Raw genomic sequence first — 23,473 nt, 5'->3', positions numbered from 1 at the left:
ATAAACAAGCTAATTGCTGAGCTGGAGAAAATATGTAAGGTTTGTGGCTTGGGATAATGGAGGGGAAATCACCTTTAAAATAAGATTCACCTAAATTGTCACTTGGTTCAGGTGAGGTAATATAGAGGTCAACATGTGAGAATAATGTGACAAATCTATCACACGAGGAAGCTTAATTAACAAGAATAAGGTAGAGACGGGAAATATTGGACAAATGGCCTCGAATCTGTCAGTAGGAAAATCCGTTATTGAGGAATTAGTTACAGGAATTTGAAAATCATGATGCAATCAAGCAGAGTTAGATGGGTTATGAAAGGAAAATTTTGTTTGACAATTTTATTATTGTTCTTTGAGTTTATAACAAGGAAGATGCATTGAATGTATTTGAATTTTCAAAAGCTAATTGATGAGGTATTACATAAAAAGGTACTGCACACAATTGGAATGCATGGTTTGAGAGGTAAATATTTTAGCATTGATAATGGATTGGCTGGCTAACAGGAAAGAGAGAGTTGGGATAAATTCATTATTTTCCAGTTGGCAAGCTGTAATTGCTGTCAAGGTCTCAACTATTTACAATTTATATTAGTGATGTTGATGAAGTGGCAGAATGCGTTTATGCTAAAATTGCTGATAATACAAAGAGAAGTGAGAAGTAAACTGTGAGGACACAAAGAGATGCCAAAAGGATATAGACCGTGTAGCATTAACTGTGTTATCTGCATACTTCCTGTCATTCCTGCATTTCCTTAAAAAGAATACATTTCGTTCTACATGCCATCTACACCAAAGACAGTGACAGATTGTTGACGTTGAAGTTGTCTGTTGTAAACTATTTGTCCCTCAAAATCTTCCTCAGCTGCAGCAACCTACTCTGAATTGGCCTCGTGCATGCCATTCAGCATTAATGCCCAGTCATTAATTGATATGGATGAGAAGTTTACTTGCTACAACATAGACACAAAGCAATGGCAGTGATTGCACCTTCACCCACTGGGTTTTCTTTACTGATTGATTACCCTCTGATTCATAGTGTCATACAGCATGGAAACAGGCCCTTCAGCCCAACTCAGCCATGTCGACCAGGTTTCCTAAACTGAATAGTCCCATTTGCCTGCATTTGGCCCATATCCCTCTAAACCTTTTCTATCGATGTACCTGTCCAAATGTTCTAATTATACCACTTCCTCTGGCAGCTCATTCCATACATGCGCCATCCTCTGCATGAAGAAGTCACCCCTCAGGTCCCCTACCCTGTGGAAAATACCTTGGCAATTCAACTTATATGGCCTTCATGATTTTATACATTTTTATAAGGTCACCCCTTAGCCTTCTGTGCTCCAGGGAAACAAGTCCCAGCCTATTCAGCCTTTCCTTATAATTCAAACCTTTTAGTCTTGGTAGTAGACCAAGCCAGTTTCTGTGGTCTGGCCCCAGGAAACGTCCCTGTCCCCTGCTCAGTGAATGCACAAAAGTGGCCAATGTAAGATTCTCTTTGGATAGCAAGAATTCTAAAAAGGCTTCATCCAGGAGCTCCACTATGATGATGTCTCTCATGAATTCATTTGCTAACAAAGTATCAGTGATTTGGTATAGATCGCTTATGCAAGAATTTATAGGCCCTCTGACTGGAGTGATTGAACTTCACCCTGACTGAAGTATTTATAATCTTCAACCTGAAGTGCCAAGTTGATAATCATTTCAGCATCCTCTGGAGATACCAACCTAATAGGTGCCAGTCTTCTGCCATTCCATTCAGTCCATGTGATATCAATAAACAGCTGAAGCCACTGGATATTGAAAACGCTATGGACCCTGGCAATAATTGAATCATTGAATCCCTGCAGTGTGGAAACAGGCCCTTCAACCCAACAGGTCCACACCGACTCTCCAAAGATTATCTCACCACAGCCCATTTTCCTATTACTCTATAATTACCCTGACTACTGTACCTAACCTACACATCCCTAAACACTATGGGCAATTTAGCATGGCCAATTCACCCAACCTGCACATCTTCGGATTGTGGGAGGAAACCAGAGCACCTGGAGGAAACCCATGCAGACACAGAGAGAATATGCAAACTCCACACAGATAGTCGCCCGAGGCTGGAATCGAACCCGGGTCCCTGGCAGTGTGAGGCAGCAGTGGCAATAATATTGACAACTTGTGTTTCAGAGCTTGCTGCATCCAGGCTGTCCCAGTACAGCTATAATACTAATATCTATGCAAAAATGTGAAAAATTGACCAGTTTTTTTCCTCTACATAAAAAGCAGAACAAATCCAACCCAGCAAATTACTGCCCCATATTTAAAGTGATGTAAGGTGCCATCAATAGTGCTATCGTGCAGCAGGTACTTAGCAATAACCTGCTCACTGATGCTTAGTTTGGGATCCACCTCATTACAGCTGGAGTTCAAACATGGTCAGAATGGCTGATTTCCAGAGATGAGGTGTGAATGACTGCCCTTGACATCAAGGTCGCTTTTGTCCAGTGTATCATCAAGGACCCTGAGCAAAATAAGTCAATGGGAAGTGGGAGAAAACTCCCTCGTGGTTGGAATCATACCTAGCACAAAGGGAAATGGTTGTGGTTGTTGGAAGTCAGAGTCATATAACATGGAAACAGACCCTTCAGCTCAATTTGTCCATGCTGACCAGGCTTCCTAAACTGAACTAGTTCCATTTGCATGTGCTTAACCCAAATCCCTCTAAATCTTTCCAATCCAAATCTTTTAAATGTTGTAGCTGTACCCGCCTCTACCACTTTCTCTGGCAGGTCACTCCATGCATGTTCACCCTTTGTGTGAAAACTTTGCCCCTCAGGTCCCTTATAAATTTTTCCCCTCTCACCTTGAAGCTATGCCCTCTAGCTTTGGACTCTCTGAACCTAGAGAAAAGATCTTAACTATTCATCTTATCTATGCCCCTCATGATTTTATAAACCTCAATACATCACACCTCAGCCTCCAACGCTCCAGGGGAAAAAGTCCTAGACTACCCTTCCTCTCCTAACAATTTTAACCTTCCAGTCTTGGTGATATCCTTCTAAATACTTTTTGCACCCTTTTCAGTTTAATAACATTTGTCCTACAGCAGGGGAACCAGAATATGGCCTCACCAATGTCTTGTACAGCCATGACTTCTCAACTCCTGTACTCAATGTTCTGACCAAAGAAGGCAAGCATGCCACATGCCTTCTTCAGCACTCTGGCTCACTGTAACGCCACTTTCAAGGAACTATGTACCTGCACACCGAGGTCTCTCTGTTTGACAACACTCTCCAGGAGCCTACCATTAAGTGTGTAAGTCCTGACCTGGTTTGCCTTACTAAAAGGCAACACGTTGCATTTATCTGAATTAAACTCTATTTGCGATTCCTCAGCCTACTGGCCCAGTTAATCAAGATCCTCTTAGATAACCTTCTTCACTGTCCACTATACCACCAATTTTGCTGTGACCCACGAACTTACTAACCATGCCTCCTATATACTCATTCAAAATGTTTCTGTAAAAGATGAACAGTGGACTTAGCATTAATCCCTGTGGCACATAGCAGATACATGGGAACAACACCACCACCTGAAAGTTTACCTCCAAACCATTCACTCTCCTGACGTGGAAATATATTGCCATTCCTTCTGTGCCTCTGGGTCAAAATCCTGGAACATCCTCCCTAATGGGCTCGTCCATCAAATGGAGTGCAGTGACTCAAGAAGGCAGCACACCACCACTTTCTCAAGTACAACTAGGGATGGGTAACAGATATTAGCCCAGCCAGCTATCCCCACATGCCTGATTGAAATTTCAAAAAATGACTGCCCTAATGTTTCTGTCGAGCATCATTGCCGAATTGTTGAAGACGGCCTGAGCATTCAAGAAGACTATTTAAGGAAATAGGTTCTGAGATAAGAAACTTAGGGAAGCACACTTGGCTTTGAGGAAGAGATTGGCATACCAGAGTCACACAGGACTCTGTGAGAGCTGGAAAATGCTGCAGGACAAGCTAGTTAAAATGTCAAGGACTGAGGAAGGAATAAATACATTCCAGTATTATATTACATGTGAAAATGTGACTGCAGCCTGTGGTCTGTAAAATGTAAAAATGCAAAATGCCTCTGCTCCTGAAGGAGCAACTGAATGCAGTGTGCTACCAGAAATGGAATAGGTTTTGCAGAAGATGGACATTGTTTTAAATAACCCATACCACCTTGTGGCATTTGTGCTGGTTCATAACTTGTCTGCATAAGTCACATATGCATTTATATATTTTTTCAGGTAATCACTGAGAAACTGTTTATACAGCAAAAGATGGAAGAAGAAATTAAAGTATTTCTGCAGAAAATCAGTATTTTGTTTCACAACAAGAATGATCGGAATATGTGCAAGGTGGGCCTGGCATTACAGAAAATGGCAGTTACACAACATACATCATGCAATAGAGAGGGATTTACACATTAGAAATAGAGTAACAAGAATAAATGAACATACAACAGTATAGGAGTATCCAAATACTATACCAGATCTAAAGAGACTAAGAGAGCATTTGTGGAATATGTTTGTCGCACACAAAGTATCTGAAAAAGCACCAAAATTAGGTGACATTCTTATTGTGATATTTATATGGAATGGTTAAATAAGGGTGGATGGCAGGTTTGGTTCAATATGAGAAACAGCGCAGTTTTCCATTTTGGTGGGAAGAATAGAGAAGCAGAACATTATTTAAACAAAGAGAGACTCACTAAATTCTGTGGTCTAATGGGATTCAGGTGTTTTTGTATATAGATCATAGAAAGTGAGTATTCGGAAACAGAAAGTAATCAGAAATTCGATTTGGAATGTTAGCCTTGATTGTATTGGGGCGGGGGGGGGGGGGGGGGGGGGGGGAGGGGGGGAAGAAGGGGGGAAACGAGGTATAAACATCTTTGACTGCATAGGGCATTATGAGATTACATTTTGGGCTTCATTTTAAGAGGAGGAGTGTGTCTCCATAAATTTTGCCCATGTTTCCATCCTGGAGAAAACGTTCCATTTCACTGCAGAGTGTTAGCACAACATGGATGAAAGCAGTTACAAGTGATAAGCCCAAATCAACTGGCATGGAGTGCAAGGACATCTCCAATTGTTGGTGAAACCATGGTGCCATTCAGGTCAGTTACTGATTGCATCAAGTTGGGAAACTCCTTGCTCATAAGGAATTAACTTTCCATAGTCTGCCTGCTTCAATCAGTGCTTGGAGTTTCGCATCAATGCTCAATAAGTGGATCAAATCCATGCAATCGAACAAAACAACTGAAAATGAATACAATGCTGACTGTGGAGCTGACACATACACGGGTTGACTGATGTCTTGCAGCTTCTTGATAATGTATGCATTGCAGCTGGTATTGACATGCAACTTGATAGGCTGAACATTGACACAGCTGCTCGACAAGAGACGAGGCTCGTAAAGACTGGATCACTGAACTGAAAAGATTGTACACTTTCATCTGGCAGGGGAAGAATTCAGAGGGAAATGCCTGAACAGATGTAGGCTTCACTGTAAGAAATTCACTATTCTCAATGCCAGAAACCACGACAAATTGTTCAGAACATATTCTTTCCATTTGCCTCTCCACTCAAACAGGGCCAGCAAACCTCAGAAGTACCTATGGTCTACAGCTGTACTTCACCACAGAGAGGTAAGACTAGTTTCCAAGGAGAGCTTGACACAGATATCCCAATGTTATCTATTGGGAGATTCCGAAGAAGAACAGGCATAGACCAAGAGGCATAGCTCTCCTATCTTGGGCATCATGGGCTAGAGGAAAGATAACTTTAAACAGAAACTACGTGGGCTTTGCCAGAAGCTTTGTGTAATTAACACCTTCTTTCAGAATAAACCATGCCACAAGCTGTTCTAGAGACAACTATGATCAGGGCACGAGATGAATCTGACCATGAGCGATGTGGCACTCCAAACAGCATTCTCCCCAACACGCACAGCTATGACCAGCTAAATACCAGCTTGTTCTTCTGAAAGAAACCAGCCAAATCTTTAATGTAACTTAAGAAAGAATGGTTCTTCTAGGAAGCATAATAAAATGTGAAGTGATTATACCAGATAATCCTTGGAAAAGGGGTGAGGGGGCTTTGAGTATGAGATTAATGCATACCGATTCATCACATTGTAAGTAGCATATTAAAACGGTGGTAGTTACTGCTTTGAATGATTGTTGCATGCAGCTTGTGTTATCAGTACTATTCCTTGATCATACCCATCAGAAGGAGATCCAATGTTGTGAGTTTTAGTGCTACGCGGCTCGAGGCACTGTTCAGCTGCTTATGAATGCAGGGTTCTCTCGAGCAGCAAGGCAAATTATCAAAAATTGTAGTGAAGAAAACGGAAAGAAAACCTGGGAGGATTGGTGAGTGGAGAGTGTGATGAAAGGGTAAGGAGGTGTTTGTCTCCTTGGGCTTTTCTGACATTCTCACCCGATGGAAATTGGTTCCTGCTCCACTACAAGGAAAGGAGCTAACCATTTGCTTAGTATCTGAAAAGTAGATAAGAGCCATTATATTCTTAAGTTTTAACAAAGTATAAAAATTGTTGCTAAATAAATTGCTTGATTTTATTGATTGGATTAATTTATCATAGTCATGTTCCAAGATACAGTGAAAAGTTGTTTTGCAAGAAATACAGGCAGATTGTACCATGCAAAATATATCAGGGTAGCAGCACAGAGTGTACAATACAGTCTTGCAGCTGCAGAGAAGATGCAGAGAGAGAGAGAGAGAGAGAGTGAGAGATCAGAATTAACATTTGAAACATCCGTTCAAAAGTCTGATAAGATGCTGTCCTTGAATCTATTCGTACATATATTCATTTTAAAAAAAATCTTCTATAAAATATATAAAAAGTAACATAACTCAGTGAATAATATTAAAAAAATTAAAACTCATCAAGGGTTGCAGGACAGGCATATGGGTGGGTGCTCCAGGATACGATTGAGATCCAGGACAAAAACGTGTCTGTGGTAGGTTTTTGTCATTCATCCATGGAATGTGAAATGTTGCTGGCAAGGCCATTGTTTGTTGCCCATCCCAAATTGCCCTTGAACTGAATGGTCTTACAAGGCCATTTCAGGGGGCAGTTAACAGTCAGTTACATCTCTGTGGGCCTTGAGTCAACTGTATACCAGGCCTGATAAGGATGCCGGATTTACCTCCCTGAAGGGCATTAGTGAACCAGTTGGGTTTTTATGACAATTGATAATAGCCGAATGGTCACCATCAGTATAGTACTTTATAATTTCAGTTTTTTATTGAATTCAAATATCATCATCTGCCATGGTAGGATTCAGGCCCATAACCCAGAGCATCAGCCTCGGACTCTGAATTACTAGACGTTATTATGCCTTTGAAGTTCCAGCAGCTTCCGCTCAGAGTTTATGAGCCAGAATCTAAACTACAGATACGACATGCTTGAGGGTTTGTTTGGGATGGGGGAAAGAGTTAATATTCCCTCTAAGCTGCATGACCATGCTGAAGAGCTGGCATTGACTTTTGATTTCAGAAAACGTTTAAAGAAACTGAGGGTAGTATTGGGCTTAGGGGTGGGGTGAGGTGGTAAGTTACCCACGTTCTTTGTACCAGGAAGATGTCACACCACTTAGGATAGGGTCCATTTATGTGACTGTGAGGGACCCAGAGGGTACGAGTGTCGGCCTCTGCAGTTGATTGATAGGCTTGGAACTCACTCAGTGTGGTGCTGGAAAACGCAGCAGGTCAGCCAGCATCTGAGGAACACTCTCGACTCTAATCTCCAGCATTTGCTGTCCTCACGTTTACCTAACTGAAGTTTACTCAGCCTGTTTGGATGAGAGTGGGGCTACAAAGGAGGTGAGGAAACTGACTACGACACCATAAAACAGGATGGGGAAATAACACGACTGTAGTGGTCATAGCAGCTGATAGTATAGTGAAAGGAATTGACATTGTTCTCTGCAGCAAAGAATGAGAATTAAGACATCTCTGTTGCCTGTCCATCGCTCGCACTGGAGATATCTGCTGAGGACTGGACAGCAACTTGCAGTGGGAGGGGAGGATCTGGGGGGTGCGGGTAGATGGGGAGGGTCAGGGGTGCGATTCTATTTCAATAATAATGGCATAGGTGGAAATAGGAAAGACATTCTGTATAGAGAATGTGATGAGCTTGGAACTAAATTAAAAGGCTGAACTCCTGAAAGGTTATAGTCTCTGGATTATTATTGAGCCAACTGGGAATTGGCACAGTCTATATAAAATTAGAGAGAGATGAATATGACCAGTGGGATAATTGGGTTGTTTTCATGGGGCTCTGGCACCAATACCGGCAAAAATGGGAGCTGTGCCACTGGGCCACTTGAACCATGAAGGGGTCAGTGGTCTTCCAAACTGTGTAACGAGGCAAGTAGGGCGTGTTTAAACTAAATAGTAAAAAACATGTGATCAAGATAAAAAGACACAGAATTGTGATGGAAGCTGTATGTGTAAATATAATTTATTGTGAATTTGGATTCCTGGTTTTTGTGTTAGTAACCTGTGTATTCTCTATGTGTCGAAGTTAATAATTAATTTTTATGTATTGCTTGTAAGTCGTGGTGCTTTCTTTTAAATCAGCTTTTGAGTCCTGGCTTTAGAGTGAATGGGTTTGTGAAAGGTAAATAATGAGGGCTCAAGGTTTGTTAGAGACTTTCGGAACATTTTTTCAAAAGCTTAAGGGTAACTTACATAGCTTAGAGCAGGAGATTTTTAGTTTTAATTTTACATAAAATTTTAGCTTTACTTTAGGTTTTGGACAGTCCTGTGAAATTGTTGACAGAGTAATATGGGAAATGAATGTCAGAGAATGACAGGAGGGGGCAAAAAGAAATAACGTAGAATTATACCAGCAATTAAAACTAGATGTTACACAGATAACAAAAATACAAAACCAAAGACACTAAATTTGAATGTATGTAGCAGGCATATCAAAATAGACAAAGTGATAGTACACGTTTAAATAAATAAATATAGTTTGATAACCATAATGGAAACGTGACTGTAGGATGGCAAGATTTGGGTTTTGAATATTGGGGCATATATGACAATTAAGAAGAATAGGAGAGTAGGCAACAGTTGAGTGTTGGCACTGTTTATCAAAGATGGCATTTATGCAACAGTTAGAAAAGTCAAAAGATCAGGATGCAGAATCGATTGGTTGAAGCTGAGTAGTAGGGAAACAAATCACAAGTGGCACTAGTCCAGAGGCCTCCTAACAGTAACCACAATAGGGGACAAAGTATGCAGGAAGAAATATTGGGTGCTCATGGTAAAGGGATGGCAATAATTATGGGTAACTTTAATCCACATAAAAACCAAACAAGTTAGGTTGGCAATAGGACAAAGTTTATAATGCATTCAAGATATTTTCTTACAGCAGCATTGTCTGGAACTGGCCATAAGCAGGTTATAATAGACTTGGTATTGTGTAATGTGACACAGTTAATCAAAAACCCACAGTTAAAGCATCATTAAGTAGCAGCAAGCATAATATGATTGAATTCTACACCCAGTTTGAAAGGGAGAAGACTGAGCCTTGGACTTGTACTTTAAACTTAAATAAGGACAATTATGTGGATCAGAAAGTTGAGCTTGCTGAAGTGAAATGTCACACTTAACTAAGGGATGAATTAATTGAGAATGCAATGGCAAACTTTCAGAATATTTTAGAAGCATATGAACACTATAAAGAAAAATTCTAAAGGCAGGATCCATCATCCATGGCTAACTAAGGAAGTTAGGTAAAGCATCTTACTTAAGGAAAGCAAAAACTGCATAAAGGTGAGTGGCAGGTCAGAAATTAAAGAACAGTAGGCTTAAGAATAAAGAACAGCAAACTAAAAGGTTAATCAGGAAGAAGAAATTACAGTATGAAGATGATAGCTAGAAATGTAAAAGTTAACTGTCAGTGTTTCTGTCCATTTAAAAATGAGTTTTATTTTCTAGAAAGTGAATATGGGAGTTAAAAGTAGATAGTAAGGAAATAGCAGATGAAATGCGCAAATTTTGTCTTTGTCTTCCCAAAGACAATACAAAAACATTTCCAGTAATTCCTGTAAATCAGGAGGTGAAATGAAGAAAAGATCTTAGTCAAACTGCGGTCATGAAGCAAGTGATGCAAAGCAAACTGCCTGAGTTGTGGTTTGATAAGTCTTTGAGTCAAAATGGACTTCATGCTCCCGTTTTATAAGTGAGTGCTAATATGTTAGTAGATGCATTGGTATTAATTTTCCAAAACTCCCAGATTCAGAGTGGAAAAATAGCAAATATAATCCCTCTTTCTAACAATTGAGCGAAGTCAGAAATGATTCAGTTAGCTTGATATTAGATTAGATTACTTACAGTGTGGAAACAGGATCTTCGGCCCAACAAGTCCACACCGACTCACCGAAGCGCAACCCACCCAGACCCATTCCCCTACATTTACCCCTGCAGCTAACACTATGGGCAATTTAGCGTGGCCAATTCACCTGACCTGCACATTTTTGGACTGTTGGAGGAAACCGGAGCACCCGGAGGAAACCCACGCAGACACGGGGAGAATGTGCAAACTCCACACAGTCAGTCACCTGAGGTGGGAATTGAACCCAGGTCTCTGGCGCTGTGAGGCAACAGTGCTAACCACTGTGCCACCGTGCCGCCCACCACTTTCTTTAATATCTTCAAGGAGAAGGTATTACAATGAATTAATAAAGACATTCTAAGCATGCACTTAGTAAACCAAAAACCCAGGGAAATCGGGAAGGGTCAGCATATTTTTGAAAGGGAAGACATATTTAACCAATCTTTTAGATTTCTGTGAGGAAGCAAGTTGTATGATATGGGGGAGTCTGTACACATACATTACTTGGATGTCTAGAAGATACCACATCAATAATTATTGCACAAAACAAAAGCTTGCAGTAAAGATGACAACATATTAACATGGATAAAAGATTGGCTGGCTGGCAGAAAACAGATCATACTTAAATGGGTCCTTGTCTGATTGGCAGGTTGTGAAGAATGGAGACCTGCAGGTGCTCTGGGTCCTACATCAATGAACTAGATGAGGGGAACGAAGACATCATAGCTAAATTCATAGGTGACATAGAGTTAGGAAAGTGTGCTACGAAAAGATATTGGGGAATTTTAGGTTGAGCAAAAAATCTAGCGGATGGAGTATATGTGGGAAAATGAGAAATTGTTCACTTTGGGGAAAAGAATGAGAAAGAAGAGCATCACTGAAATGCAGAATATTGCAGAGTTCCATGATGTAGATGGATCGAAGTGCTGTGCTGCATAAGTCATAAAAAATGACATGCAGGTACTGCACATAGTCAAGAAAGTGAATGGAATGTGATCAACTATTATGAGAGAAATTTAGCAAAAAAGTATACATGTTATGCTTTAGCTATGTAGTGCATTGGTGAGACCACATCTGAATTACAACATGCAGTTTTGGTCTCTTTTATTGTGGAAAGATATGAAGGCTTTGGAGATCGTTCAGTGGAGGTTTAATAGCTTATCAGGATAGATTAGACAGACGGGGGTTGTTTCCACTGATGCTTAGAAGAGTGATGGATGGCTTGTCTGAAATGCATACACTCCTGAATGGTTGCGACACAGTAGAGTTGGAAAGGATGTTTCCTCGACTGCACCAGGTCACAGCTAGGGGGCATTGTTTCAAATTAGGTGTTGCCCTTTAAGGACAGATGAGGTGATTTTTTTTCTCTCAGAGAGTTGTGAGACTTTGGAACTTTCTTCCTTAGCTCGTGGTGGAAGTGGGGTCACAGAAAGAATTTGAAGGCAGAGTTAGATAGATTCTATAGGAAGAAGAATCAAAGGTTATCAGGGTAGATCAAAATATGAAACACAAATAAATCAGCTGTGGTTTTATTGAATGCCAGGGCAGGCTTAAGGGGCCAATGGTCTACTTCTCCTCCTGTTTTGTATGTTCGTATGTATTTAAAGTTATCTTGTGCTTCTTACATGGGAGGAGCCCTGTAGATGCAAATAGCAGTAGGACTTCTTTGTGAACTGAATCTGTGTTCTCACTTGATTGAAGAATGGTTGAACTGTACCAAGGGTTCTGACAACTCACCAAGGCTTTGATACAAGCTGCGGAAAGAATGAGAGATACCCATTCTGTCAGGGGTTGGGAGGGCCACAAACCTCAAAGACAGATGCTCAGGAGACAGTGGAAAGAAGTTATGGAATGAGGAGAAGTGAAAAGAAAGAAGAAAGATTAGGTCTCAGTGTGTTTCAACAAATTGGAGACAGATCCGGAAACAAGTTTAACGATGCAACAGTGTTACAATCCCCTCCGACACGTTAAAAAAATGCAGATTTGAACTTCCAGTGACAAACTTAAATGAATATTTACTAAATAATACTTAGGAAGCTACTGATACTCGGAGTTATAGAAAAGAAAATACATTAACAGCTTAAACCTTGTGAGGAGAGCATTGAAGTCAAATCTATGGCTATGGTTCTAACGACTTCGATTCTGCCAATTAGTGTGCTTAAACATTAAAGGATTGACATCAGCAATTTTTTTATCTTCAATTTCTCCCTCAACAAATCCCGATGAACCCTGGCAGAGAGTTTGAGTGGTAAAGTAATTCATGGGGGATTAAAATGCTGGGTCAATTGGATGATGGTCCAATATATTAGCAGCTTCATTTCCAATCGCTTTTCTCTGAAACATCAATGAAAATAATAAGAGTTCTGAAGTACAGAAATTTAAAACAATAGATAATCTGCTTATAACCAGGGGAAGCCAACGAAGAAAACTTAAGTGAATCATAACAGACTGATAATGTTTAATTACAACAGTGACAGAAATTCTAAAAGGTGAATGTTAAATCACATCATCAACAGTTCACTGAAGACACAGTATAGAAATCCGTACCTTTCACTACCTTATCCAGATAGTGAGCTTGAGAGATAAAACAGAAAGGGTATTTAGGAAAGGTTAAAATAAGAACATTTCTACTAGCTAAGAGACATAAGAGTTGAGTCAGTTGTTACAAACTAAAGAAAGTAAGTAGTATATATACACATCAGTACAACAATGGTTAAAGATTAATTAGTTATTGTAAAACAAAAATGAAAGTACAATATGCACATCAGGAGAGCAATGCCAAAGCAACAGTGCTTTCATGATAACAAAAAGGTGTTCTGCAATGTTGCTCATATTCATTATTATTTTTCACTCCAGTCAAAATACCAAAACTGAGATTACAATTCAGTGGTGTCATTTCACTGCCTTGGAAATTTCATCAACACAAAATGTCCAACAGGGGTACAGGCGACCCAACTTCCAACAGAATCTCTTGACATCAATGATGGGGTAAAGTATTTTCACGGTACCATGTCAAGCAAAACTGTACCTTTTCTTATTTTTCTCTATTTTTCATTGGGAACTGAAATGGGAAAAGGATTTATTTTTGAAATCAAGGGTAATGGAGTGCATTGCCACCCTTCTTACAAGCAAGTCACCAACATTTTATTTTAAGCGTTGTTCACACTGCTGTTTGTTCAGACAGTGAAGGAGGGTCTAGGTGTGGATGAGCTGGAGCTAAGAGCTGCCCACGAATGGAGATTTGGCCAGCAACAAGTTGATGATTGGTCTGGGAAATGGTGACCCATTATTGATGGCAAAAGCTTTCTGCCTGCCAACAATTACATGACGAACTCCTGGGTAGCTGAACAGATTGCGGGTGCGAATGTTTGAGCTGTAGCCATCGTACTCTGTACAGATTTGTCCTTTCTGTATGATTATGGATGAAAGGAATGAGTATACTCTAACCAAATTTACTGACAAAACAAGGATGGCTAAGAAAGCAAGCTGTGAGAATATAAAGAACGATAAAAAGTGATCAATATAGCTAAAATAAAACAAAGAACTGCAGATGCTGGAGAACTTAAGTAAAAACAGAGATTGCTTGTGAAACTCAGGTCTGGCAGCATCTGTGAAAGAAAGCAGAGTTAACGTTTTGAGTTCATTGATTCTTCATCAGCACTCAAAGACATGCGAGTGGGCAAAAATATTGGCAGCTCAAATATGGGAAATAGGAGTTATCCACTTTGGTGGGAGGAACAGAAATGCAGAATATTATTTAAATGGAAAGAGAGCCTGCAGAACTTTATGGTAGAGGGGAATCTGGGTGCCCTCACATGTGAATCACAAAACACTACCAAGCAAGAAGTATACAAAGGAAGTCTGACTAAAGCTGTACAGGTCATTGGTAAGATTACATTCAGAATATTGCACAGTGAAACTAGTTGTCAGCGAAACAGCGAGAATTGTACCTACGAGTAGATGCTGGTGTGCAGTCTCAAAATCCAGTAAGACACACTCTCAGGGGAATGGATTAATCATATGTAAGTGAGCAAGTCCATGAGGGAGTGGCTTATGAGGGAGTTCTCAAACCAGTTCTTCAGTAGTAAAGAATTGGAATCCCTTGCATAGGAGATAAAGTCTTAATGAGATTTGGTTACCCACAGAATCACTAACATCCAGGAGTTTATGAGAAATGTCATGACCACATTTGCTGTTTGAAGCACTGAAAAACAGAAATTCCTGGAGAAACTCAGCTGGAAGCATTGGTGGAGAGAAAACATAATTACGTTTCAAATCCAATGACTCTTTTTCTAATCTTGTGTATTTCAGATCTGCAGCATTTGCAGGTCTTTGTTTTATTTTGCTGTTTGATGTACTCTGCAGAGTTTGGCCTGTTACCCATATCTATTTCATGTTGATTCTGGATGTTAAAGCGTGAATTGCATATAAATTGTAAGTTGTTTATCTGTTCTAACTTGGTACTGTGAAGTTTGCTTTGTTCATTCAAAACTGTGAAATCTTGTGACTTTATTCTCTCAGTAAGTACCCAGGAGCTCAAACTTCACCTACTTTAAATGCAAAATGTTACTAGTCATGAACCATACTGGAACGTAAACCTGGCAGACTTGCTAGGAATCATAGGAAATGGTACAGCAGGCTCAAATTGGATGACTTACGTCTATCCCAATCTTCTATCAAGAGAAAACCACTGGCTGTATTTTATAACCATAAATTGGGCAGGCTGCCTCCTGCATATATATATCATATGAATGGTTCAAGAAGGCAGATCTCCACCAACACATTCTCAGGGGTAACTATGGAAGGGCAATAAATGTTGGCCCAGCGAGTATTGTCCAGGTCCCATGATTGAATTAAAAAAAAAATGATGATGTTGGGCAGGCAATCTGACATAATCATGTTAGTCTCCGTGTGAGGTTTCCTAATTGTCATTCGTAGCAGAGGCTAAGAGCTGTTTACTGCCACCAATCTTCCTTTGTCTGTACTGAGTCCAGGGCCTGTCTAATTATCAGTGGTAGAGGAAAGACAGGTTCAGCTAAAGAGAAAAAACACTTGTTAGGTAATGAGATGATTTATTTCATGACAGCAATAAATATAGTTTATATTATGAATCAGACATAAGAATGCTTTGGAGCTGCACAGAACACATTTGCTCTCTAGGCTAGTATAGAATTTATTTGTCTTCACCCAATCACGTCATCAAACTTAGTGGAGCTCAATGTTAACTCTTTTCGAATCCTTACTTTAAAAAAAAGCTTCCCCAAATCTTTTCACCATAATTAACAATGATATAATTGTATAAATAACTACATTTCCATTTACTACTAACCTATCTCACCCCAGATCTCTGACTTCACTTATTTGAGCTGTCTGGATGTTTCACAATTCATCCAGAATGCTTTCTCTTTGGACTTGGAAGATCAGCAGGTTTCTTTGCTCGGGGACTCTTGTCCTTGAATCTGTTATCGTTCTTGAACTATTACCTTTATAAAGTTCCTCGTTGGGTTTGTCCCATTCAAGGAGGGTTCTGCAAGGAGACAAGTTCCAGCAGTTCCTTTGTACAGCTCCATCAGCTGCATGGACAATATCATTGCCTTTGGTCTGCAGAGTATTGGATGACTGTGCCATCTCTATGGAGGTGCCTTAACTATATCTGTTACCCACGGCCCAACTGAGGCAGCCACTATGCAGTGTGATGTCTGTTATAGTGATCCCAAGTGGCAGTCTGTTGAAACCAAACCTCCTGAGTGATGTGATAAATGTGGTATGCAGTCTTGACTCCTTGATTAATGACACCTGCCAGAACCTACTGTTGGCATTGAGTCTGGTAAAATTCCTACTTCTACATAATTTGGCTAAACTCTCATTGACTGTTGAAAAATAAGGTGGATTTCCCCAGATGCCTCTTCTATTGAGCTGCATTAGGTCAACAAATATTCTGATGGATCCATTGGCTTTTTGTAACATGGCCATGTCCGAACTTCACATGGCTGCTTTGGCACCGGAGAAACAATACCCATTTTGATCATTTCTCTAAGTTGCTTCTGAACTTGATTCATTAGGGATCCCAAAGGTTCCTGAGTATGAAGAGATGTGCTAGCTCTGCATCTTTCTTTTTGCATGATGCTGTGTTGAACATTGAATTTACCTAATCTTGTGAATAGTGTTGGGTATTTCCTTGCGAAAGAACTTTTCTTTCGATGCTGTTGCAGTTCTTCAAATGTTTGAATAATTTTTGGAGGTAAACAACTCTTTCTTTCTCAAGCGGGAAGATTCTGATTCGGAATGATATATGCGTTCTCGACTATCTGACACTATTTATCTTGTACTGCAACTTGGAGTGTACCTTTAATGTTGGGTGTTATTCCATCTACACCATATAGCTTCATGTCTCCTGCTACAGTCTCTCTGTCTATTGGTAAGTGCAATTTCTCCTGTGTCGTCTTAAAGTAGCACTTAAAATAGTACTTTGCTTTAAAAAACTCTTTCTTCTGGTATTACCTTCAATGGCAGGAGTCTGCATGAAATTAGAATCTGTGCTGCTTCTATCATGTTATATTTCCCTGATTGCCACTCAGGTCCTTATAGTGTCTGCTATCGCTGTATGGGCTACAGAGTAAAGATTGTTTAAGGTAGTTCACTGCTCCTCCTTTATCTACACAGTGTATTGTGTCTAGGGCCTGTCTAATATCAGTGGCACAGAAGAAGATATGTGCCAAATGTAGTAGAGTCTACTGAAGGTAGCAGCATTTTTATTCTTTTTCTTTCATGAATCCACTGTTTTGAGCTGTCATAAGAAATAAGGAGAGATTGCAACGGGGCCTTCAAATTGATGGCTATGACTAACTGCCATTATATGGCATAAGTCTTGATGCCTGATATCCAAGTCTAGATGCCTGTTTGAGCATAGAACAACATTCACACTGCTCAATAGTTACGTTTCACAGAATCCCTACAGTGTGGAAGCAGGCTGATTGAATTTACACCAACCCTCCAAAGAGCATTCTACACAGATCTACACCCCTACCTCTGAATTTTCCCATGGCTAATCCATCTAGCCTGCATAGCTCTGGGCACTATGGTCAAATTAGAATAGCTAATCCACCTAACCTGCACATCTTTGGATTGTGGAAAGAAACCTATGCTGACATAGGGAGAATGAGCAAACTGCACATAAACAATTGCCCGATACTGGACTCAAACCTGGCTCTCTGCCACTATGAGGTAGCTTAGACACTAGCAGTGCTAACCACTGAGCCACTGTGTCACTTAAATAATGCCTTTGCAGCCATTTCTCCACTCTAGTTATGTCTGTATTTTTCCATGGTTAATCTTTGGACTGTGGAAGGAAACCAGAGCACCCGGAGGGAATTTGCACAGGCAGTCACTCGAGGCTGGAATCAAACCCAGCTCTCTGACACTGTGGGCAATGTTGACTGCTGAGCTACCAGGCTTTTCTGCAAAGGACTACTAATTAGCTGTCCCAGTATTTGATTTGCCACTGAGCTGGTGGGAGGCTAGGAGTGAGCGGACCACTCACTTTCCATTTTGTCTCCCTCAATAGTTGTAAAATCGAGCTCTTTCTTTTGACTCCATTCTGCCTTTATAACCAAACTTTTAATCTACAAAGTCTTTTTTCCTTTCTGAGTGATTTTATCATGTCAATGAACTGCCCTTGTTAGTACAATAGTATTGCATAGATAGATTGGAACAAGACACTGTACAAATAATCCATACTAAATACAAATGATCCGCCCTTGGTAAATCTCTACATATTAAACTGTTAAGCAACAAGATGCTATTGAATGATACAGTAAATTAAAACAGACAGTCTCGCATTAATCTTAATAGATTAATGTTATCAGATTTGAACAGCACCATTAGTTTTCATTGAACATTTCATTTACACAGAACTAACCCTTCATTTTGATTTAGAAGAAAAACATAAGAAAATGCCTATTTGCCTATTTGTTAAATAGGCATATGTGACATGTACAGAAGTCACATGTACAGAACAAGATAAAAAGAAAACATGCAAAGCCAAAAACACAAACAAAAAGAAACAAAACTGCTTGCTAATTGGAGAATGGCATATTTGGTTATTATTCTGTTCTTGACGAGAAACATTCCTCTCCTCTGCTACGGTCATCCTTCCTTTACAAGAAAATACTATTGATTTAAGACTCAGGTGATGTCCTCATCAGCATGTACCTCTCCTTGGAATGTTCCAAGGTTCACCTTTTGTTACAATGAATGACTCAATCATGAAAAAAAATCCTGATCTCGTCAGAACTGTGATGTTTTCAACAGTAATACCAAATGGATTTTTTGTAAGTAGGGTGGAGAAATGGCCACAAAGACATTATTTGGGTGGCACAATGGCTCAGTGGTTAGCACTGCTGCCTTACAGTGCCAGGGACCTGGATTCGATTCCAGCCTCAGGTGACTGTATGGAGTTTGCAAATTCTCCCAGTGTCTGAGTGGATTTCCTCCAGGTCCTCCTATTTCCTCCCACATGTGCAAGTTAGATGGATTGGCCATGCTAAATTGCCCATGGTGTGCAGGGATGTGTAGGGTAGGTGGATTAGCCATGGGCATTGTAGGGTTACAGGGCAGGGTAGGGGGGGTGGGTCTGGGTGGGCTGCTTTTCAAAGGGTCGGTTCGGACTTGATGGGCTGAATGTCCTGCTTGCATGCTGTAGGGGTATTATGATATCAGGATGACTTCAAAGACACATTAAGCTGAACACACAAATTGTTTTACTAAACCATATATTATATCATAAAAATATGAATTACAATAACTGTAAGAAATGTGGGAAATTAACTGAGAGGATGGGCAAAAAAAACTATAGGGATAGGGAGCTTGGCACCCTGGAAGAAATGTGGTGATGCACTGAGAGGTCAACAATACTCCTGCCCCAAAGCCATAACACACCTTGGGCATCTTATATTGATGGATAGTAGATTTTCCACCCTACAATGGAGTGAAGACCCATCCTCTTGACTGGAGCCAAACTGTTTGGTCAGCAATTCAGCAGTCCCACCAGTGCCTGAGCTTTGGAGTGGACTCTGTCAGAACTGAAGGCATGCTATGAAGGAAGCTCAGGGATTCCAGGGTAAAGGGGAGCTTTGGGTAGGGTTTTGTTTTAGCACCTTAGGTAGGCCTTGCGGATGATGGGGAAAGATTTTTAAACTCTGTAGGTGGGAAGAATGGGGCTACTGTCTTCTTGGTGGGTGCTACCAATGGGCAAAGGGCACCCCTCAAATGATAGCAGCCCCTCTCTTCCCACCAGTTGGAATTTTACACTTCCTTGCAAATTCCAAAATGGGAGAGCAGAAGATCTGGGTCATAAAGTTGTGTAACAAAAATCCAGTAAGACGCAAGTTTGCTCTCTATGCTCCTAGATTTTATAGATACAAGCCAGGTACTGAGAGTATTGAATAAACTAAATGTAGTTTTTAAACAATACCTACAGAGTAGGTATTGTCCCATCAGTCAAACAGGCCTCACAACTACATTCAACAGTTTACAAACCAATAAAGTGATTATATTACATTTTAAATAATGAATTCTAATCTAAATGCATCTGACATATAATAATTTTGAAGAAACATACATTTTAAACATCACTATACCTATACTGTCTTTACAATTAATGACAGATTTACTTATTAGAATTTAACGTACTGTTTTTATACAAATACGATTTTGAAGTATTGGGTGATGGAAGGGACTTCTCATACTGCATGTTACAAAATAAATTCAACAATGAAATGGCCAAAACGCTCCCATCTCTTTCACTTACAAAGGGGCACTTACTCAGACAAAAATGAAAATTCACAACTGAAGTTTAAAATCCCATTTAAAAACCTCTCATGCTAGACTAAGTAGCACAAATAGATTAAACATGCTTTTCTTCAGTCCTACCGATAGTGCAATGTTCTCCATTCCACCCAGGGCTGCATTCACACTTGCCATCCTTACAAGTCCCATGCTCACTGCAGCGTGGGTGACATGCTCGTTGATCACAGATACTGCCCATCCAGCCTTCGTCACACCGACAGGTGCCTCCTATGCAGATTCCATGGCTGCTACAGTCTACTGCACAAATCTCTGTGGGAGACACAACAAATCCCTGTATTATTGTCAAGGATGTAACAGTTCAGCGCCCAGGTCAAGCAGGAATAAAGGGATTTTTTTACACTCTTAGCAGCTAATTCCTTTCAAAAATAAGGATTTAATAAGAGGATTACAATAAAATAGGGATTACAGAGGCATCCTTAAATGGTCCACTTATTTCTCTTACAAACTCATGATAACTGCTGTTTCTTCACTGTTCTTTTGTGACAAAAAAGGTAGTTGTTAGCTTCTGCAGGAAATATATGAGGTATCACATTTAATTAAAACCTTGTCAATACTAACTTCAAACAAATAGATGGGAAGAGGTTATGACATAGTTAAAACATTATTGTGTAAAAACTCCACTCAAAGAAATAGTCTTAGAAATTGTCAGTCGCTCACTATTACTATTATAATAGTCAATTTATTGAGCCAACTTAAACAATATCCTTGAATATCTTCAGCTTTTCTACTTGAATTGTTAGATTCAAAGAGTAAGAAAGTGATAATTGTTTGTATTTCTTCACTTCGAGTCATTTCAATTATTTTAAAACATTTGCGTACTTTTAGAATGAGTTTTCAGTGCAATGATATTTTCTTACAATTCTTTGCTTTTTACTTAAGCTTTAACTAAACTGTAATGGACTGCAATTTACTAGGTAATTCTCTAAGTCACTTTCACAGAATCATAGAATGCATGAAATTCCTCTCTACTATTTTAATGAAGTATTGACCCAGTAAACCAGCAGGTTAACAGCCTTATTAAAATATTGCCAAAGAATTTTTACATAATATTTCACTGTCTTTTTTCTTGCCATGATTTATTTGAAGCAGGTTAATGGTTCAACAAGATATAATTAGTTTTATCTTTTAATATTTTTATGGGTTAAAGTCAAAGAGGCAGGTCCTATTTGTGATTAAACATTTAAAATAACACTAGCATTATCTGCTGTTGCAATGTCAAAGTATTGCATTCCGAAATAAAAATGTAGCTCAAATGCTCTGTAAAATCTCAATGTGTAGCTTACACTTTTGCTGTACATATCCTGAAATAAAAAGGCATTCAGATTTAAACAGAATAAATCTGGTTAATCTTAATTGATCAGATTTTAATTCTAGAACTACCGGGTTTTATGCTTTGCTTACAACTGCAACATAGGAGTTTAAAATATTTAATTATGGGATTAATACCATTATGATTTGGATGAATGAAGTTGAATTAATTGCTGCTACTGGTTGAGTAAAAGTTATTTGAATGATGTAAATGTAAATGATGTAGTTTGGTCAAATAATCTAAGAACAGCCCACAAATTGTCACTTACTGATTCAGATATTCGCCAAACCAATGACTGATTTAAATTAAATTGGTTATCTGTAGAATTGAATTGAATTGGTTATCTGTAGAATTGAAAGTAACTTTTTGAAATAAGAAGGAGAATTCACACAGAATAGATTTCCAAAGGGAGGAAAAACCTGGTGGTCACACATATTAAATTTTGAATCTTTATGTAAACCTTAATGAGCTCAATAAAAATGACAAGAAGTTTTTAAATTGTTGAAGTAAAATCTCAGCAGGTATCATTACATAAATTGGAAGAAGTTAAAAATCTAAAGAACTTAGTTTAATTACTGAGGTAATATCTTATAATGGGATGGACTGAGGTCCAGATAACGAACCATAAGGATTAAAATGCTGCTGGACATGACAGACTGATTCTGAATTTCTCCAGTTTCTTTTGTGAGATGTAAAGAAAATAGACAAAATGCTGTAGGAGCACATGATGGTGATCACTTTCTAAAGCAGGGCTTGGAACTCCAAAACAGAATATACAACATTCACCCTTATTCACTCACTGGAGCTCTTTGCCAAAGCTACTCCAAAAAAAAAATAGATTTAACCAAATGGAACTTTCCAAGCTCTCAATGTTAAACGTTTTGCAGTCTATTAAGCAGAAAAGGAGTGATTTCATTGATCACACAATAGCTTAATAAGTGTGAGAGAATTACTAAGTTTCAGTCTACAGCCGCTCAGAGCTGAAGAAAGGTAATGAATGCTTCTTACACTACTTTCTGTTTTTTTTTGCGGTCAAATTGCTATTTCCTGATTCAGCACTTAAGGGGATTAATTTTCTCATTTCAACTCAAATTATAATTGCAGCTACACAAATTATCCAATTTGATACGATTTCAATTTGGACGTTTCAGTGTGATCGTATCTGAGATTTTTTACTGCTTACTGCCAAGAACATGAAGTTTAATAAATGCACACAGATATCTCAAGAAGACTAAAATGATACACAAGTAAAATGATAAGTCTTAAGAAGATTCACATAAATTTAGCATTCAATGTTTATATTATTGAACGTAATAGTTGTAATACTGATAAAGTTTGTTTGCTGCAACAAATTGGGTGAAGAAATGCATTGGATGAACAGTATCTGTTCATAGGGCCCTGATTAGTGACTTCTATACCATAATCTGATTAGTTTGGGAATAGTTCGTGTCAGGGTAAGCACTCGCCAGCAGGGAGGGAAGATGATTTGTTATGTAGGTCAGCTAATGCCAGTCTAAAGTGAACTGCTGACTGCAAAATGGTAATTTAAAATTGGAGCAGAAATCCTGCTTTCCTTTCCAGCTCTGAGATGTGCATGATGGATAGATATAATGGATCCTGAAAAGAAAGAGGACAACCAATTAAAGATTAAGTTGGGGAGGGTGTACCCGTATAGAATTATGAGAATAGTCATAAAATATATGGAAAGGCAATGGCCTAGTGGTTTTATGACCAGACTATTAATCCAGAACCTCAGCTAATATTCTGGGGATCAAGGTTTGAATCCCACCACATCAGATGGTGGAATTTGAATTCAATAAAATATATTGGAATTAAGAATCTACTAAAGACCATTGACATTTACTGGAAAAACCACTTGGATCACTAATGC

At 39.2% G+C, this 23,473-nt stretch overlaps 1 protein-coding gene across 13 annotated transcripts in view; it reads right to left on the bottom strand.

Moving 5' to 3' along the window:
- tenm4 (teneurin transmembrane protein 4) overlaps window positions 1-23,473 on the bottom strand; it is a 2,250,110-nt gene that overhangs the window by 125,434 nt on the left and 2,101,203 nt on the right. For 11 of the 13 annotated variants that reach the window (XM_087988070.1, XM_087988077.1, XM_087988076.1 and 8 more), the window contains 2 exons: window positions 20,337-20,522; window positions 12,954-12,980 (listed from right to left, as the gene is read on the bottom strand). In XM_087988070.1, coding sequence (XP_087844196.1) covers window positions 12,954-12,980; window positions 20,337-20,522 — 213 coding nt within the window. The remainder of the gene's footprint in view (window positions 1-12,953; window positions 12,981-20,336; window positions 20,523-23,473) is intronic. The other 2 variants (XM_087988078.1, XM_087988080.1) reach the window with 1 other exon arrangement.

Source organism: Chiloscyllium plagiosum, unplaced genomic scaffold, assembly GCF_037043375.1.
Source record: "Chiloscyllium plagiosum isolate Xiang-an unplaced genomic scaffold, Cpla_swu_hap1 HiC_scaffold_6, whole genome shotgun sequence".
NCBI lineage: Eukaryota > Metazoa > Chordata > Chondrichthyes > Orectolobiformes > Hemiscylliidae > Chiloscyllium > Chiloscyllium plagiosum.
This window is presented reverse-complemented; position numbering and strand designations above follow the sequence as displayed.